The sequence below is a fragment of the Microtus oregoni genome, unplaced genomic scaffold, assembly GCF_018167655.1.
Source record: "Microtus oregoni isolate MIOR12 unplaced genomic scaffold, Mior012 000041F_ref0000270, whole genome shotgun sequence".
Classification (NCBI taxonomy): Eukaryota; Metazoa; Chordata; class Mammalia; order Rodentia; family Cricetidae; genus Microtus; species Microtus oregoni.
This window is the reverse complement of record NW_024543208.1, coordinates 15,520,548-15,540,972: the sequence shown is the minus strand read 5'-3', so window position 1 is coordinate 15,540,972 and position 20,425 is coordinate 15,520,548. Positions and strand designations below refer to the sequence as shown.

General features: G+C 49.5%; 1 protein-coding gene across 9 annotated transcripts in view; it reads right to left on the bottom strand.

Moving 5' to 3' along the window:
• Whrn (whirlin) overlaps window positions 1-20,425 on the bottom strand; it is a 93,652-nt gene that overhangs the window by 16,518 nt on the left and 56,709 nt on the right. For 5 of the 9 annotated variants that reach the window (XM_041632386.1, XM_041632387.1, XM_041632388.1 and 2 more), the window contains 4 exons: window positions 4,065-4,267; window positions 2,861-2,897; window positions 1,577-1,789; window positions 788-997 (listed from right to left, as the gene is read on the bottom strand). The exons of 1 other annotated variant lie outside the window; for it this stretch is intronic. In XM_041632386.1, coding sequence (XP_041488320.1) covers window positions 788-997; window positions 1,577-1,789; window positions 2,861-2,897; window positions 4,065-4,267 — 663 coding nt within the window. Of the gene's footprint in view, window positions 1-762; window positions 998-1,576; window positions 1,790-2,860; window positions 2,898-4,064; window positions 4,268-20,425 lie in introns of those variants that run through there. 3 more of the 9 variants (XM_041632392.1, XM_041632393.1, XM_041632394.1) reach the window with 2 other exon arrangements.

Genomic DNA, 20,425 nt, shown 5'->3' with positions numbered 1-20,425 from the left:
TAGAAACCAAACAAACATTTGCCTATGAGAATCCTGGAGTAGAATGGCACTCCATTACAGATTAGCTGGACTGGGAGCTGCTGAGTTGGCAGGAAAGCCAAGCCAGGCTTGGGGCTCCACAGACAACAGGTCACCTCTTGTGAAACTCAGAACCACAGTCGGAACCATGACTGCCACTGTGTAGGGGCTGATGCTGAGCCGAACACACCACGCTTCTCCATTTGATCTTCTTGTGAACTGCACTGTTATTGTGTCCAACTATCTTTTAAATTTTTACTACATTTTTATCATGTGTGTGTGTGTGTACACGCATGCATGCAAGCACATACGTGTGTCGGCACACATGTGTAGGAAGCTCCAGAAGTCAAAAGAGAGCATCAGATCCTCTGGACCTAGAGTTGCAGGTGGTACACCTGTGGGAATCAGAGGACCGCTTGCAGTGGCTAGTTCTCTCTTTCTGCCTTAGGAGTCCCAGGGACTGAACTTGCAGGGGCTAGTTCTCTTTCTGCCTTAGGAATCCCAGGGACTGAACTGATTTGGTGGTAAGCACCTTAACCCTTGGAGGCATCTTGATGGCCCCTAACTGTCCCTTAAAAAATACCTTTTCCTTGGGCTCCCCAGACCGAGAGCCCCAATAGGCACATCTTTCTTACATGTCAAGCAGACAGTAGGTACTCGACAACAGCCAGGCTCTTACAGAGGAGGGACTCGGGACTCTGCAAGGGAAAGCTAATGTCTTAACTGCAGCTCTGACTTTCTCACCAGGGATAGGGCAGGGGCAGCTCACCCTGGCTGAGCTGACAGTTGTGGAGGTGCCATGGCTGCCTGTGGATGAGCCGGTGTCACTGTAGGATACCATGGAGTACGTGTCTCCAGCACCAGGGCCTGGGGGCTGCCGGGCCTTCATGGACTCTATCTCTCGCCTCAGCACCAGGTGGTCAAAACGGTCCAGGTCTTGGGGCAAGATGATGCTCCTCACCTCAGACAGGAGAGAGAACTGCAGGGAGAATATGGCAGATGGACATTCAACCCCTCCGCCAGCAGGTGAGACCGGTGTCTCCCTTCCTTAACCTCCCGGACTCTTCAGTGTCCTCAGGGGAGCACTCAAACACCAGGCCCATAATCTCTTCCTTCTCAGCACACACAGGTGACAAAGCTCCAGAACTTAGTATCACATTCATGCCACGGAGACTCTGGCCATCCCTCCCACCCAGAGTGCCCTCTCAGCCCTGTGTGTCTACAAGCAGTATCTCCTCTGCCTGCCTCAGTTTATTCCTTCCCACTAGACTAAGTTACTTTTTCCTTTCAGCAATTTCTGGCCCACTGACTTGCACCTAAGCAGGCTTCTCGAACTGGTTAGCCCCTCACCATCCCCCGAGACCCTGCTTGTGAGAATATTCTGTGATAATGGCCACTGCACTCTGTCTCTACCCCTCCGCCCAGAAGTCTGTGAGTTTGGAGGATGGGCCACCTTGGTCCCGTATCTACCCAAGGGATCTGAGGTCTTGGTCCCCTGTATCTACTCAGTTGATCTGAAGCCATGGGTGACAGGATGGGGGCATAAGGCAGAGGTTACCTTGGCATGTGTGTTGAGCAATTCAAACAGTGCCATGACCAGGGCCTCCACAGAGATGGCACCACCACGGTACTGGTCCAGGTAGTACATCATGGTGGCACGCTCCGGCTCTGTCAGCAGATGTCGAGCTTGGTCATCCAGAAGGGCACGTGTCTGATTCCCCAGGCTGCTCAGGGTCACCTGGGAGCCAGCTGGGCCCTTGTAAAATCCTGGCTGGAAGACAGAAGGATACAGGGCAGCGAAGTCTAGGCTGCTCTGGAGCCAGAGGACCTGGTAGAACCAGTAGCAACACTGAGGAGGGATGTCGTGGCTTCTACATTTGATGATCTATCTCCACATACATAGGAACCTCTGCACCCAACCCCGGGGCAATGGCACTGTGTGGCTGTCACGAAGCAGTCACTGGGCACTTTCATATTTGGCTCTTGCGTATCCTTGTACCTATCCTTCCACATACTATGTGACCCTGTGGGCTTTGGTATCTCTCTTAGTAAGCTGTAGTGATAAGAGTCCCTGCATTTTTGAACTGCAGTTCAGATCTCTTCCCCTAACTCATTCCAAACTGCACCAACAGTCCTCATCACGGACCAGTCAGATTCCAAACTACACCAACAGTCCTCACCACGGATCAGCTGATACCACCCAGTCTCTCCTCGGATTCCCTGGCCCACACCATCACCCTGCCAAGAGCATTAAAATGATTTTGGAAACACAAAATCATTCTTCTTGCGGTGGACTCTGTACACAGTGCTCACTGCCCACCCTCTTTTCATGGCCCCAAAGCCTGTGAGCACAGGTTAGCCTGACTTCACTCTGCTCTGACAACACCCAGTCTCTGCTTCTGGTCTTCCACTAACCCATACCCACTCCGTCCCGTTGGCACGTGCTCTTGCCTTGGCATGGCTCGCATCTCTGCCTCTGCGCGGCGTCCCATTTAGGTTTACTGATACATCTCCTACTCTTTCCTAATTCCCACCTTGCCTCAATGGTTCCAGGTCTGTTTTCTAATTAGATATTTATTTGAATGCTAGGTCTGTCTAAATTTGTGAGTCTTCCACTGGTTAGGACCTCCCCCTCGCCCCAGCTGTAGAGCAAGGACCCTGTGATTTCTGTTCCCTGCCCTTATCCCAGGAATGAGCAGTGGCTGGAAGGCAGCGAGCATCTGGACAGCTGGGCAGTCTGATTGAAACTCCCTACAGTTTGTACGGCCTTGGGCATACTCTGTCTGGAACTGAGCGGACAGGAAGAAGACACCAAGGATGTCCCACATATGAAGAGACCTACCTTGTTTGTTCCTTCCTCTCTGAGGTCCCCTGGAAACCTATGGAGAGAAACAAGCCCCTTCAGCACATGCTAGTACATGGAATGGGTCACACAGGGAGAGGTGAGCTGCAGCAGGAAAGCTAGGCTTAGTATCTGGCATGGGGGCGCATGCCTATGACCTCAGCACATGGGAGGATCTGAAGACCAAGGCCAGCCTGAGCTACAGAGCAAGTTCCAAGCCAGCACAGGATTTGTGACCTGTCTCAAAAAAATTCGTCCCACCCCCAATACAGCAAAAGTGTGAGAAACCACACACCCATGCATCATGGTCACCGCTTAGGAGCTGCTGAAGGGCAGGTAGCCCCCAGTATCTGCAGGAGGCTTTGAGCCTTCTCCATACGTTCAGTATTGTCACACCGTGCAAGGTGTGCTTTCTGTCCTGACGGGACCCAGAGTTCTCTGCTTGGCATGGGAGCAACGGGGAGTTGGGAATCACAGGTGTGGGAGAATGAAAGACCTCTGGTAGGTGATCCAGGTCAACCATCTCACCCCGAGAAGGTGGGGAACAGGACTGGGAGCCCCTGGGGCAACTTGTAGGGACACCTCAGCTCTAGCTCAGATTTCCATGAGAAAACATAGGCTTATGCTGCAAGAGTTTGTAATTTTAAGAAATTACCAGAAATCCAGTTTTTAAACAGGAAATCTGATTTTAAAAATATGTTGGAAATCATTTTTTTTAAAAAAAAATGTAGCACTAAACAGAAGAAAGGAAGGAAATGAAGGAGAGAAATATGCCACTGTTGGGGGTGTCAGACAAGGAGTCACTAGCCACCAGGTGGAGAAGTATGCTGGGGACCATGGGTGACATGGGTACATTGCTAGTAGGCACCCAGCCAAACCACTATGCCTGGCTTCTGAGACTCTTTCATCCCAAGTACCTTCTGGGGTCATCCCTGGCAGTATGGGATGGGGCAGAGCCTACTTCCAGATGCAACACTAGGCACCCAGAGAGAGGTAAGTGATTTGCTTCCTGGCAGAGACTGGGGGCTCTAAGGCCTGCATTTCATCTTTCCCTGGGGACACTGAGGCTAGGAAAGGGAAGAGAAGAGCCCGTGCTCATGCCCACGAGGGCAATGGATGTCAGGGTTGGGACACCAGGAGAAGAGAGAAACACTGATTCTCAGAAGTCACCCAAGGGTCCCTGCACCCTGTGCCTTAGCCAGACCCTGCTGAGCTGGTGGTGCTTTCCCCAATCCGGGAACTGGCAATCCACTTGGTCTGGTCCACGGTGGCACGTGCGTGGGGCAGCCTTCCAACGTCCTTCACCGTCAGGATGAGGTGCCGGGATGACTTCAGCAGCTTCACCGCCTCGTCATGCAAGATGCTGAGAAAGCTCCGCCCATTCACCTCCAGAATCTGGTCCCCAACCTGCCAAGACCCAACACCATCACATGGGCTGCCCCCGTCCCAGCTCTCCACTTGCCAGACTGAGATGCGGTTACTGAGATTCAGAGAGGCTATATGGATGCCCGAGGGTCACATGTGAAGGGAATGACGACCTGCATCCAGTGCCAGCTCTGAGCCCTGCTCCTGTCACTAGAAAGGACACTTTCCATAGTGACAGCTCAGAGAGTATGTCAGTTATGATCTTCCCCAAAGTCCACCAGAAGCCAGCCAGCTTAGAGGTGAGGTGAGATGAGTCACTGCAGGATGCAGAGATGGAGTGAAGTGGACACCTGTTATTTCCATAGGAGTCTATGCTGTTGAGATTGCTTACCTAGCACACGTTATTACACACACACACACACACACACACACACACACACACACACACCTAAGTGCACTGTATGCATGTGTGGTGCCTGGTGCCCACGGAGGTCAGAAGGGGGGACTGGATCCCATAGAACTGGAGTTGCGGGTACTTGTGAGCCATCAGCTGGGAACTGAGACCTGAACCAGGGCAGCAACGTCTCTCAACACCGAGCCACCTCGCTATCCCCTGGCTCACATGCTCTTGTCACTTTACAATGTCAGCAACACTTTAATTTACTAAAGGAGAAAAAAAGCACAGAAAAGAAACACTCCCTTGAAGGAATACTCGCTGCTTGGAGTCTTAGGACAAGCAGCCAGTTTATTCTGTAATATAAAACAACAGACAAGCAAGCAAGTTTAAAATGAAAAGATCAAAGGACAGAGACAAAGCCACTAGCTTTCCAACAAAAGCAGATCCAAAACGAAACCAGAAGAGGCAGGGGAAGATGGTGTGGTATGCAAAGGGGACCGCTGGACCCCAAAGGTGGGAACTCAATGGGCCTTCTTCTCTCCCAGTAAGTGCTCGAGCCCATGTACGGGGAAACACCAGCCCACACGCTGACTGGTCTCAGGTAGATTTCTTCCCCTCCTTTTGAGCCTTCATTATCAATAGTGGAGGGAATCAGCTGCTTGAGGGGGCTGCGTTTTTCAGATGAGGCTGCCCCGGAGTCGTTTGTGCCACTGTAAGTAACTTCAGTGACCTCACTGGTTCACTAAACTGGACCTGGGGGAAATTGTTTCTTTGGTTTGTCACTGATGCCTTATCTAGGGTAAGAGATATTTGTTATTTCTCCTCAGGAAAGGTAGACAATAGGTTGTTCCCCTCAGTGTGTGGTCACAGCCCCTCAGGAAAGGTAGACATAGGATGTTCCCCTCAGTGTGTGGTCACAGCCCCTCAGGAAAGGTAGACATAGGATGTTCCCCTCAGAGTGTGGTCACAGCCCCTCAGGAAAGGTAGACATAGGATGTTCCCCTCAGTGTGTGGTCACAGCACTCTTGAGGGGAACTGCATGGAAAACCTGGGTCAGTCTGGCCCAAGGCCCCTTCTTTTCTCTTCTGCAACCAATTGCTGCTAGAGGACCCATGGCTTGACTTCCAACCCAGCCTATCCCAAAGCCACTTTCCTTAGCTCTGCCTGCAACAGCCGGACCTTGACTCTGACCCAAACACCAGCTAGCTTCTTCCCCTTCCTCCACTCATGGTGGCCTCTCTCTTGGGTCTCCACCTGCTCATCGGGTATCTCCTGAGTCAACATTTCATCTCTGTGGGCCACAGTCATCATACAGGAGACTAAACATGTGGTTAAGGGCTTCAGAGACCATCAGACCTGGGTTCAAATCCTGTCCCTCATATTTTTATGCCATATAACATCGCCCCATTTCCCTGGAGTGGATGTGAACTGGGGCCATAGCCCAGAATTGCCCTCCTTCAAATGTCTAGCTATCCCAGCCTGTCTATATATACCACCAAACTTTGGTACAGCCCACAATGACGAGTCTCACTCCCTTGCCACTGGCCTCCCAAGTTAGAAGACTGAGCACTGAGAATGTAGATAGTCCCCTGGGCTCCCAATAAAGAAAGAGGAACAAGACCCAACATGTCCTTAGGATGCTGCCAGCAAGTACTCAGCAGTTTTCTCGTGATGGTTTGAATCTTGTCGGTTCTGCCTTGGCCCACCTCTCTTGGCTACTCTGAAGTCTGGTAGTTGAGCCCAGAACAGAACTGCTCATGCACTAGCCTTCCTGTGCACAGAGGGGGAAGTGACCTCCGTCTGTGGTCGCTGGCCCGGGGTCTGTCAGGGGGCACCCTGCATGTCATACACTGTTCCGGAGCCTGCCATGGCAGCCCCAGACAAGGCTGTACCTCATATTCCAGTGTTACGCTTTCTTAGGTGTCCCTCTGCAGCTTCGACTTTTAATCTTCCTTTCTGCATACTTCATTACAGCCCGGAGTTTAATTAAAGGTACTTGTCCAGGGGAACAGCTGTGTGCAGGCACGTTTCCGAGAGCCTAGCTCTGGATCCCACCAGGGGATGGCCAGTAAAGAATAAGCCCATTTATAGGCCTGTGAGACTGGACCGGAAGCCAGATAAAAGACGGATCACCTTGTTAAAGGGAGCTTCAGATAAGTGGCAGATCCTCAGAATGATGATGCATGGCTCCGATGCCCAGGGCCACCACGCAAGTCCTCACAGTGGCACTCTGTGAAACACCTACAGGGACGGCCTCCTGGTGCCTACTGCACAGGCCCAGGCTGCTGATGGGCTACCGTGGCTCTGCACATCAGTCCTCCCCCTAGCGTGGACTCAGACCCTACCGTTTCTACAGGCCGTGAGCGGTCCGGCACAGTGCAGGCCTCAACTACATCCTGGCATCTATGTGCTGGAATCTCAGGGTGACTGCTGAATAAGCCTATCCGTGTGGGAGGAGGAGGAGGTGACAGGGCTTCCCTGTCATCCAGCTGGAGAACAGCAGGGTGTTGGAGTAGAACACAGGTCACCCAGATGGATGCCTGGGAGCCCAGTTTCCTCATTCCCTTTTGGCTTCTTTATCCAGGGCTGGGCTGAAAACTACCGTGTTTGGGGGTTACAGTTGGCCCCTCCATGATGCCTTCCCCAGCATCTGATCTGGTCCAAGTCACCCTCTAACCCTCTCGCTGTAGGAAGGTGTGCTGGTTTGAATGAGAATGGCCCCCATAGGCTCATGTTTGGATGCTTGGTCTCCAGATAGTGGAATTATTTGGGAAAGAAAAGGAGGTGTGGCCTTGTTGGAGCAGGTGTGGCTTTGTTGCAGGAGGTAGCCTTTGAGGTTTAAGATGCTCACAGCAGACCCAGTCTCTCTGCCTGAAACTTAAGCATCTTTTATAAGCTCTCAGCTACTGCTCCAATGCCAAGCCTGCCTGCTGCCACACTCCCAGTCATGGTGATCACACCCTTTGAAACTGTAAGCAGTCCCAATTAAATGCTTTCTTCTAAAAGCTGGTGTCTCTCAGCAGTAGAACAGTAACTGAGACTGAGCTCTCTCAGTTCAGACACTGACTGCTCGTGCGACTCTTCAGTTGACAAACCACTCTCAAGAAAAGCTGGTGTGTCTCCCTCGGGATGCTGCACGGGGTGGGCTGTGTCTACACTAGAGTCTTCCTGTAGAGTCCAGCAACAATAGCACAGTAGCCAAGTGGGCTGCACCACTCTCTCAAGCAATGTTCTCAGAGGTTGTTCTAGCCGTTCCCGGGCTGAGCATGAGATTCCCCAAACGGAGACAGGAACACAAAGCTCTTCATGGCTCTGCTTCTGCTTCCTTCCAAACAGAATAGATCAGTTCAGAGACACCAAAGTCACACCAAAAAGGAACGAATGAATAGCACCAAGCCCACTCTCTCAGGCTCAACCTTCATCAGCACAGTGCAAGTGGCAGGGGAGTGTTAGATAGTGGCAAGCAGAGGGGGAGTTCCGTCTTCCATTGCTTTCACCTTGTATTAAGAAGTTGAAGATTACTCTCACCCTTTCAGAGAAAAGCTATGAGCCCAGTCCAGAATGAGATGTGTGTATACACAAGGTGGAAAGAAAGGGGCAAAATAATATACTCACCTGAACCTTCCCTGGGTCTCCTTGGAGAAACGGAGGCTCGACAAGGACATGGGAAACAATGGAACCAGGGCAGGGTGCTCTCAACCCTGGTCCACAGGGCAATGGGAGGTGGTGAGTACTGACAGGAGGATGGCGGAGGATAAGTGAGGGAAGGCAGTTTTATTTTATTGGTCACCATGGCTACCCTCTTTGGGACTAGTGATGGAGGGGGGGGGCTGGGCCATGGGAATACTGTTCATTTCATGGCATAGGGAAACCTGCTCCATCACCTCCAGGCCACCCGGTGGCAGGCTCACGTTCTAGTGCTCTGAGAAAATGAGACACACAGGCACGACAGGGCATTGCTTTCCTCTGAGCTTGGCCACCAGGAGGCAGGATTCACACTCTACAATGTGGGGCCCACACAGGAACGAGGGAGGCCCTCGGAGGCAGCAGGGTGGCTCATGCAGCCTCCAAAGGGACCTTTGAAAATTATTCTCATGGTTCTTAGCCTCCACCCTCAAATTGGGAACAACACCCTGGTGATTGGGCCACCCTCATTGCTATGTAACAGACCATGGGGAACAGAGTTTTTTGAAGGGGACCTCGGAGTCTGGATCCAAGTCCAGATTCTGCCATTTACCCACTATACATATGAGTTACCTCATTTCCCAGTTACGTCCTCTGAAAAACTCAGAAAATACTGGTTGTTCCTCCTGAGTGAGTAGCATGCCCACACTGTGTCTTCCATTCTTCAAATAGCACATATTAGGTGCTCAGCAAACACAGGATGGACATATAGAGAACCTACGAACGGTCAGTACTCAGTACGTGTGAGCTGTGTTTCTGAAGACTCCTACTTACGCCGACGCCCTCACCACTCACTCAACGACTAAACCTGGTCTTTCTGTCTCTGGGAGTCCTCCCACCTTCCCCACCTCTTCTGCTTCCAGCATCACCTGACCATCTTGTGACATTGCCCACCTCAAGTTCCCATTGTTATCTAAATTTACAGATATCTTGGCTTCCACCCAGAAGTGAATGTGACAAGACTGGAGATGTGGCCTTGTGCCTCCAGCCTTCGCTGTCCCTCGACGGAGTGCTGAGAAGACACACTATGAGAGGACCCTCATAAGAATGCTTCTCGTCTATCTACACACACACGCGCGCGCGCACACACACACACATACACACACGCATGCATGCACATGCACGCAAGCACACGCACACACACACCCCCATGCATGCATGCACACGCACACAAGCACACACACACACACACACACACACAGCCTCCTTTATGGATTTGCCATATTTGACCTAACAGAAGCTCTGATGGGGGTTTCTTATGCTTCTGTGTAGAGAGGGGATCCAATAGAAAAACAGTCATCAGCAGAAACATAATTTTTTTTCATACTGTGAAAATGTTCATTAGTGTAAATAACCTTCTCAAAGGCCTTCTAAATGATAATGGTCTCATAAAACTTTTTACTCAAAATTTCAAAAAAGAGGAGGAGAAAAGACATGGAGATGTGCTAGACTCAGTGGAGCACACCTGCAACCAGCGCCTGGGCACTGAGGCAGGAGCATCACCAGTTTCAGGCCGGGCTGGGCAGACAAGGCACCATCCCAAGGAAACAAACAAAGCAGCCTGCCTCTCTTGGGCTTCACGACCCGTAGGGACTCTATGCACGCTGGTGGCTTGAAGAAAGAGAAGCGAGAAGCTGGGGTGGGTAACAGTGGCTCTGAGATCCCTTAGCAAAGGTTGTCGGCAAAGAAGTTTGCCAAGAACTCCATCCCTGTGCTGAGCAGAGAGAGACAGGATCATCATCATGGGACAGACAGGGAAAGGACCCAAGGACTTCCTGTTTCCAGCCCTGTACCCTTACCAGGGCTGGAAGGTCTCATGAACCCTCCGGGGCTCTACCAAACTTCAAGGACTCACTGCAGCAGACTATTGGGCCCCAAAGGAGGCCCAGCTGATTACAGTGTCAACACAGTTAGCATTCCCATTCTATTAAGGAGTTTTATTGCAATTATGAATCTTTAATAGTTTTCCATGTAAGGTATAAAAGTTTAATGGCCCCCACCCCGCCCACCCCTTTCACTACAAGTGAACAATGCAGTTTTAATGAGACAACATCAGCTTTTCCCAACAGTTTGGAAGTCGGCAAGCCTTGCCCGTACTTAAAAAAGACTGGGGTCAATGTGAAGCTGGGGTAGGGGTAAGGACCAGGATGGAAGGGGTTGGTCACACGCTGAGCCTCTATAAACATAGATTCTGCCTGAGCAGAACCTACTGAAAAGGCAGTGGGCGGTACGGCAAAGCCCATTCAGGCTCAATTCCAGCCTGTGGCACCTGCTCCCTTCTTGCAACCTTGGCAGATCTGTAGTCTCCATGTGGAGGCCTGATCTAAGGCTTCAGGGCAGCATGAGAAATCTGAGATCAGACAGGAGGATAGCCTCACCCACAGTCAGACTGGATCAAGGTCAGAGCTAGGGCCTTGAAGTCAGTGCTAGGGACTTTATAGAGAATAGCCCACATGGAACTGGGGAGTGCCGGACTTGGGCCAGCCGCCCACTTGGTTCAGCTCTGACCTTAAGCCCACCACCCAAGGCAAGTAAGTATCAGATAAGGGTTCTTCTTTTCTAGATGAGAGCAGTGAAGATCAGAAAGGTAAAAGCACTTGTCCAAGAATGCCCAGAGTAGGATTGTGGCAGAGTAGTATGACCCCAGACGGAGACTCCTTTCCTACCTTAGTGGACCATCAGACCAGGTAACACTACAGCTCTGATGACCTGGGCATCTAACCTCACGACACTGGACAGGGACACCACGACATCTACCCTCACTACACTGGACAGGACACCACGACATCTATCCTCACCACACTGGACAGGACACCACGACATCTATCCTCACCACACTGGACAGGACACCATGACATCTATCCTCACCACACTGGACAGGAACACCACGACATCTATCCTCACCACACTGGACAGGAACACCACGACATGCTCTAATGGGATCTGCTGCATTTACGGTTTAAGTTTTTCTCACTTTTATTAAACATAGATTCTTTTTCATACAATATAATTTGAATAGCTTCCCCCTTCCTCTACCCCTCCTAGTTCATGCCAGCATTTATCTTTAAATTAATTAAAATTAAGGAAATTGAAAGCTAGTCCCCAGCAGAGAGTCTCCATTTCTTTGACCACCTGTTAACAATGACTACTTTAATAAACTAAGCTCTTCCACAGGGTCTTTCTGTGAGCCTGCTTTTCCACCAGGCTCCCCAGCTCCCAAGCCCTGGCCTCCCAACCCACTGGCTGCTGTATCGAGGTCTGTTTTCCCCACAGGGCACCAGCTTCACTCTGAATGCAGTTACAATGTCTCTAAGGCAGGTCCGGGTGCTCCAACCTCACTCACCTGTAACAGCTGTCCTTAAGTGACCCTGTCACTCCCTCCTTAACCCTGCCCCGTGCAGTGGCTCCTCCGCAGTTCCCACCATGGTCTTTCAGTGGCGCTCTACTTGTTAGCGCTCTATTGGTTAACACACAGAATTCTCGCTCCTCAAGACTGCATGCTGTTTCTCTGATCCAGGCCCTCTGCCCTCTACTCTTCACCTGAGCCTGCCTGCTCCAAAAGCACTGCTTCAGAGACAGGAGTCACCGACAGCCTTCTAGTTTCTGTCACCGTCTGGTCATACTGGACGGGAAAATTCAAAGCCAGGGTCCTGCACCTTTGGGATGGTACCACCCAGAAAATGTTCAACAGAGCCCTGGGATGGGCAATTAAGTGAACTGAGAAATGAGAGCCAGACCCAGGCCTTGGGCTCTTGCAGACAAGCATGGGACATTTTCCTGTTGTGGAAATGTTGGGTTTGACAAGGCCTGGACCTGTGAGAGACAGGTACCTGTGAAGCCCAGCTCCACAGAGTGAAGCAGGGAAGCGTAGCTGAATTCTCAGTCACAAAGATGGCAAAGAGTCAGAAAGACAAATCGTAAGTTTGTTTTTGCTGGACGCACAGACAGGGCACTGAGAAATGGAATTTATTGCAAATCATCTTATTCTACAAGAAAGGAAACTGGAGGGCTAGGGAGATGGCTCACTGGGTAAAAGTGTTCGCTACCCAAGATTGTCAATTTGAGTTCAAGATCTAGAAATCACCCAAAAACCTGGATGTGGTGGCGTGCAAAGAAGATGGAGGAGAGGTAAGAATTCCCGGTATGATTACTGGCCAGGTAGCCTAAAGTACACACCAAAGTAGTAGAAACAAGAGAAACCCTGCCTCAAAACCAAGTGGAAGACTCCCCAAAATATTGTTCTCTGACCTCCATTTATCCTCTGGACTCCACATACACAGGTATGTGTATGTCTGCATTCACACACATGGATGGAGGGAGAAAGGAAGGGAGGAAAAGAAGGAAGGAGGGAAGAAGGGAGGGAGGGACGGAGGGAGGAAGGAAGGAAGGAAAGAAAGAAGGAAGGAAGGAAGGGCAAAATCTGGAGTAGGAGGTCGGGGGCTGATATCCCAGCCCCTAGACTTCCAGCCTGAGGCAACTGACCCAGATGCAGACTTACATTGGAATTCTCAATAGACCTCTCAGTTCTCAAGTTCAAGTCCGCAGCCTTCACAGACAAATATTGACCCGTCAGAAGATACAACAGGAGGAGGAAATCTCATTTGTAGTAGCAACAGAGACAATTCCTAAGAACAGACAAGAAGTGTGCAGTACCATATGAAGCAGACTTGGAGCCATTCTACTTCAAAGACAGGAATTCTAAGGGCAGAGGCAGAGGCAGCCTCTGTGCTGGAGGGTTGGGCACTGCCTGTTTGCAGCTCATTGCAAAGGCAGCCTAGTAGAAACTGCAGCCCGAGTTCATCAGGAGTTAACATGAAAGTTCATGTAGAAAAATAAAACCATACTTGAAGGACCTTCAACATTTACTGCAGAGTTGTGGCACAGTAATTATTGCTTAGAGCAGTCCTTAGTCCACTAAAGAAGAGCAGAGAAGTCATCAAGGTCCCCAGCATGTCTGAGCAGATGGAAGTGTTATTCCCCCAGGCTGGTCATGGCAAGTGGTAGGCCCACGCGGAACTGCTGTGTCTCAACAAATACATTAGAAAACAACGTGGCAAAGGAAGACGCTGATCTGAAAGCTAAAAAGGCTGTATGGTGTGTGGTGTGCTTCCAACTCTGTGACACTGTGGACGGACAGGAAGATAGAGACAGACAATGGGATGATCACAGGGGCTTGGGAGCTGGGGGAGGGAAGGTACATGGACTGTGGAGGGCTAAGGGAGGCGACCACACTGGATGGCACTGAAATATTGACTACATGGCATTATTCATCTAGTAAACCCCACAGAACTGTGAGCACGGAAGGAATGACAGGCTCTTGCTAAAAGAGCTGCGCGGAAGCTCAGCACCTGCTCCCAGGCAGGAGGTCCTGGGCTTGCACTTCCAGCGTCACAGAAACTGAAACACGCAGGAAGGAGAAGTAAGGCCTGGAGGTGAAACTCCATGTCCCTGCAGGAAGGAGCACTGCATAACTCGGTACTGCAGGCTCAGTTTTCTCTAAATCTTAGCCCTTAAAATAAATGTAGCAGTTTTTCAAAATAAATTAATTGGACAGGTGGTGGCGCACACCTTCAATCCCAGCATTTAGGAGGCAGAGGCAGGTGAAGCTCTCTGTGAGTTAGAGGTCAGTCTGGTCTACATAGAGAGAGAGTTCCAAGATGGCCAGGACTACACAGAGAAATCCTGTCCCGAAAAACAGAAAACAACAAAAATAATTGTATTAGTCAGAAATATTTAAAAGTATAAATAATAATGTTTATTATTTTAAAATGAAATTATTTTCAATTAATTAATTACCTTTTTTAAAGTACTGAGCATTGAACCCAGATACTCATGCGTGCTAGGCAAACGCCCTACCTCTGGAAATACAGTTTCACTGAGCTGCCCAGGCTGGCTGGAATTCACTATGTGGGCCAGGCTGAACATGAAATCTTGCTTCAGCCTCCAGAGAAGCTGTAATTACAAGCCCATGCTGCCAGGACAGGCAGTTTTTGTCTTTAAATAAAAATTTTGGTAGCTGAGGCTGATCCTGGACTGCTGGAGTTAGAGGTGTGTACCACCACGACAGAGGTAGCGGGGCTGGGAATCACAGCTGGGGCCTCCTGCATCCTAGGCAAGCACTATGCCACTAAACTACTTCCATGACCTCAGTTTTGCAGACCGAGAGGTCATAAATCTATTAGGGAAGAACAGAGGCCATAGCCCGAGTCTATGGAAGCCATACCACTACAGAGTCTAGGGGGTACAGACCACCTCAGAGGAGGCCTGACAGCAGGTGTGCAGCCAGGACAGCCTCCTCCTAACATCTCAGCAGAACAGCCAGTAGAAATGGGACAGGGAGTGGGACTAGACATTTTACATTCAAACCATGAAGAATACAGAGCCTAAAGTTAGGGAGGTCAGAAGGGTGGGGTCCTAATCCAAAGGTGCCCTTCTAGGAAGATGAGAGATCCCTTCTTGGCCACATGGGGACCCGGGGATAAGCCAGCCACAAAATCAGACTCACCAGGAACCAAATCAGCCAACCACACTAACCTGGCACTCATCAACCTCGAAAACTGGGGAAATTAATGCCCGTTGCTTAGGCTACTCTGTCTACAGTGTGTCAATCAGCCATGAGGCAGAAATGTGTGTAATATATATATATCACAGGTAAGACTACAGAATGCTTAAATTGTGTGTGTGTGTGTGTGTGTGTGTGTGTGTGTGTGTGTGTCTGTGTCTGTGTGTGGTGGTGGTGGAGGGGATCCAAAACTCTAACAGTAAGATTTAAATAAATCACAAAAATGACAAAATGGCTCTTAAGCAATGAAAACACATCAGCTTCACTGATAATAAAAAAACTGAACAGTAAAACTATACCAAGATATAATTTATAGCTCATCCCACTGGAGAAACACTGAACAGGCACTTGCCAGACTGGAGAAACAAGCAGACTCTCACATATCCTACTGGGAATTCAGGATGGTGTATCTTAGAAGCTCCTTTCCAGAAATTTCTCATAAAAAATACTTCCAAAAGAAAACACATAAACACATGGCCACTTATTGTAGTAGCATTTGTACTTGGAAAAAATAAAGAAAACTAAATATTCATACAGAGAAGAATGGCCAAATAAATCATGGTGCAGAACTATAGCTATAAAACAAACCAACAAAGGTCACTGTGCACAGACACATGATTCCTGAGCAGCACATTAACAGGCCAAGTGCTAAGGGTACCTAAGGCTCACTACCTTTTACATAAGAAATAACAAAAGTGGTTTCCAAGAAGGTGCCGCAGGCGAAGTCTCCATATAACACACACACACACACACACACACACACACACACACACACACTAGAGAGTAATGAAGAAAGAAGGGCCCATGGCTAGACTTCTGTTTTAGTTGTGTGTCCTGACACACTGTTAGGAACATTTGGAAACGCAGCAGTGAATTGAGAAGGGCTGTGTGTCTGCACGCACGTGCACATGGACACCAGAGGTCAATGTCGGTGTCTTCTGCAAGTGCTCACCTTACTCTTTGAGACGGAGTCTCCCTGAGCATGCAGCATGCTATTCTGTAGATGGCTAGACAGTGAGTCCTGGGATTCCCTGCTCTGTGTCCCCCAGGGCTGGGGTTGCAGCCTCGCTAGAGACATTCAGGTTTTCTGTGGCTATAACCCGTGTCCCCATGCTTGTGCAGAAACACTTTGCTTGCTGAGCCATCTTCTTCACCCCACACTATTTGAAGGCAAAACACTTGGAGAAGAAAAAGCCTTCCAAGTCAGTGTTTCCTGCAGCATCACGATGTCTGGCTCAGACTGCTTCTGTGCTAGGTATTAGAAAGGGTGTGGCCCTGCCCTTCCAAGTGCACATCACCCAGCTGTCACCACTGAGGCCCACACTGGACGGTGCCGAGTAAGGAAGAGTGGAGCCAGGGCTGAGCTAGAACAGGGGCAGGATGTGTGGCATGCTCTGTATGAGTGACCTGCAGCTGCTAAAACAAGCCATCAGAAACTTAGTGCTTAAAACAGCACTGCTTTGTCATCACATACTTTCAATTTAAAATGTCTAAATGTTTATTTATTTCTTCTTGTTCACACACTCGTGTACCAGAATGCATGCTTGGCGGGCAGAGCACAGCTTGCTGGAGTCAGTGCTCTCATCTCACCGTGGGTTCTGGGAATTAAACTCAAGCCATAAGGCTTAGCTGCAAATGGCTTTTCACCCACTAAGCCATCTTGCTGGACCTTTTTGGGGAGGGGGCATTGGGGAAGAGACACGAACTTGTGTAGCCCAGGCTGGCCTTAAAATTAAAGTCTCTAGGTAACTGAGGATGACTGTGGTTTGGTGGAATTACAGGTGTGTGCCACTATGGCCAATGTAACGATGCTGGAAATCACAGCCAGGGCCTCCTGTGTCCTAGGCAAGCCCTACGCCCCTGTACTACATCCCTGACCCCAGTTTTGCAGGCCTAGAGGTCAGAAGTCTAACACATACCCCATTACTCCAAAAGCAAAACATCAGAAAGGCCACGTTCCATTCTGCAAAGTGGGGAGAGCCCAGCTTGCTCTTTTTAAGCTTCTAGAGGCCGCTCATAGCACTGGGCTCTTGATGGCTGCTCCGCCCATAGAGGCAGCATCTTCAAGCCAAGACCTCCACACTCCATGGCTTCTTCCTGGTTCCCATCCCCCTACCAGCAGGCTCATCTGGGATCATCGGGATCTCAAGGGCAGACGGGTCCCCTGGCAACATAAACTTAAACATTCATGGGTTCAGGGCACTAGGATGTAGATGCTTTCAGGGTTCATTGTTGTTGTCTATGATTTGTTTTGGTTTCAGAACTGGTAAAATAAGATTCACTGGTATCAAAATTATTAATATTCTAGTATTTTTACCACTGTAAAACTGAAACCTAATTCCTGCCCCAAAAGCAACAAAACTATCTTTTAAAGATTTATTATTAGTTTTATTTGTTATCATATGTCTATGTGTGGGTAAGTGTATGGAGTGTGCGTGCCCAAGGGGTCCATTAGAGGGGTCGCATTCCCTGGGAGTGGAGTCACAGGTGTGGTTGTGAGACAGTCAGAGTATGGTTTCCTAAACAAGACCAGCCCAATGATGCCAGCTGGCATACCAGCATGAATGGGGGAAAAGATCTCACCCCAAACGAGAGCCCCCTGGTGGGTTAATTAATCCCAGTCAGGACTAAACACACACACACACACCATTAAATGAACTCAACAGTTTATATATATATTTAGAGAAGAGGCCATGAATTTGAGGAGTCTGGATACAAGAGAGGACTTAGAGGAGAGAAGGAGAGGTGGGGAAATGATGTAAATACAGCACTCATGTATAACATGTGAGCACATCTACATGTACCTGAAAACACACAGACACACACACACACCGAGACACACACACACACACAGACACACACACACAGAGACACACACACAGACACACACACACAGAGACACACACACACACACAGAGACACACACACACACAGAGACACACACACACAGACACACACACACAGAGACACACACACACAGACACACACACACACGCACACAGACACACACACACACACACACACCTCAGGATTATACAGTAACAGCTGCACCTTTCTGTTTTGTATCATTTTGTGACAGCTTTCCCAACAGAGGAGGATCTCGGTGCTAGATTTTTGGGAAGAAGGGCACAGCACTTTAGTCCAGTGTTGCTAAAGTCTTAGTGTTTTTATCATATTCTGCGCAGTCATAAACACCTGGAAGGAGTTTCCCCAAGACTGCGGTACAACTGTCCACGGTGGACAGTGGACACATTACTTCTGAACTTGGGCTTTTACTGCTGCTAACTGCTCATCTCAGTGTGATCTTGAATTACTTTAAGAGAACTGGGAAGAAATAGGCCTACCTACTCTCCAGTGTGAGTCCTGAGTTGCAAATTCTGGGACTTTCAAGTTCATTTTCTATCATCTCCAAATTGTGTATGTCAGGTCCAAAGAAAAACCCAGCTCGCCAGCACTCCCCAGGAAATTGTGAAGCCAGGTCTCTACCAAAGGAGCCGTTTCCTTTGCCAGTGGCAGACGGAACAAATGGCACAGCAAAGGGAATCTGGCATTCCTGCCCACCCTCCCCTGAACTTCCCCAGCTCATGGGCCTCCCTCCCCAGGCAACTCTTTTCTCCTTAGAGCCCTGCTATCCTCTCTTAGGCCGCTCTCTGTTCCCTGTCTCCGTCCTTGCCCTTGGCCCTCTCTGTCTTCATCCCCACTCTTCTCCTGGCCAAGTCCAGTCTGCTGCCCATGCTCAGTCTACTTCTTTCTCCCCCTGCTCTTCCAGATGCTCCTGGCTGTGCTCTCCCTCATATCTACAATAAAACATTTCAACTTAACCACACTTTGGAGCGGCCATGTTGTCAATTTATACATCTGGTACTGAAACCCTCAGTTTGTGCTGCATACAAAGATCACGTGACCAAGGATGATGTGGTGGTTTGAATAAGACTAGCACTCAGGCTCGTATATTTGAAATCTTGGTCACTAGAGAGTAGCACAATTTGAAAGGATTAGGAGGTGTGGCCTGTTGAGGAAGTACGTGACTGGGGGATGGGCTCTGATGTCTCAAAAGCCCATACCAAGCCCCGAGTTTCTCTCTTTTTGTTGCCTGTGAATCTGGACATAGCTACTTCTTCATCATGTCTGCCTGCATGACGCCATGCTCCCCACAATGTTAACAATGGACTAAACCTCTGAAACTCTAACTTTTTAAGAGCTGCCATGGTCATGAAGTCTCTTCACAGCAGTAGAACACTGACTAGGACAGATGAGAAGAAGTAAAAAGATTCCAGAAAAAAAGCATAAGGTCTGGGGTATATGGCTTAACCAGCTGCCATTTTCTCGTCTTTCAAAAACATTTCCCTATGCTCTGGGGTTTTGGGGAAGAGGGGCCTGCTCTGCCTCCTGCCTGGCAAAAAACATATCCTCACCCATGCCGGAAAGAGCCTGTTAGCAATTTGGGCTAAATCACTCCTGCCCTCTACCAGGCTTTGCGGCCTGCAGCAGGAAGAAGCTGGGCAGGAAGAAACCTCTGAGGTTTCTCTCATTTTGTTGCTCTTTTGGAAAAACCTTATTTCAATTAGAAACAGCTAAATGCTTGACTTCAAGGGAACAGTCAGGCCAATATTACAGCTATGGGATGGGATATCATCACACAACTCTTCCAGACTGTGTTTAGGGGCTTAATCACGGCACATGGAAAGACACAGTGGACGTCTGCACAGCTAATAAATCAATCATCTAGATAAAGTGGAAGATGCTAACAGATGACAACAGCCCAATAGCCCGCCGGCTACTGGCCAAGCGACGGGGTACCACCACGTGACAGTATATTATTTAGCCATAAAAATGAATGTACTGACACAGGCTGCACTGTGGAAGTGGAAGGAGACAGTCCAAAGGCCGCCACATACTGGGTGATTCACAGACATACAGTGCCCTGGGGACAAAGATGGAGACAGAGAATATTAGAGCTCCCAGGGAGGTGGGATCCATGGCTCTGTTGAAATGTTCTGAAATTTGACTGTACAGTACAAGCTGGCCGGCTATACCAACCAAACTCTGGTCCCATGTGCACACACATGCACATACATTTACAGACGTGTGTGTCTACATGTCTCTCATGACACCCCAAACTCTGGTAGCCTGGTTGCCTTCCACCCACCAGTCTCAGCTAACAGCTCCTGGGCTTATGAATTATGCAAGCCCAAGTGTGTCCAGCTGCTGCAAGGACCTGAAACAGCTCCTGGAGCTGGTGTCACCTACCCTGTGTTCCTCCCTGCCCCTTCTGCCCACCTGCTCTACGCCCTGTGCACCCTGCCCCTAATGTTCCTCCGTTAATCTCTTCCTTGTGACTATCAACTGCACATCTGACACTATCCACACCACACCTGGCACCAGCGTGGTTCTGCAGCTGCTGTCTAGGCACTGGGCATGCAGATGGCTGTCAAGTATTGGTCCACCTTGGATACCCTTCCCCTAGTTTCTCTTCCGATATGCACTCTCTTGGTTTGCTTGCCCTCTCCTCTTCTCTCTCGTTCTCCCCCTCTCCCTCCTCTTATGGCTCTGTTCA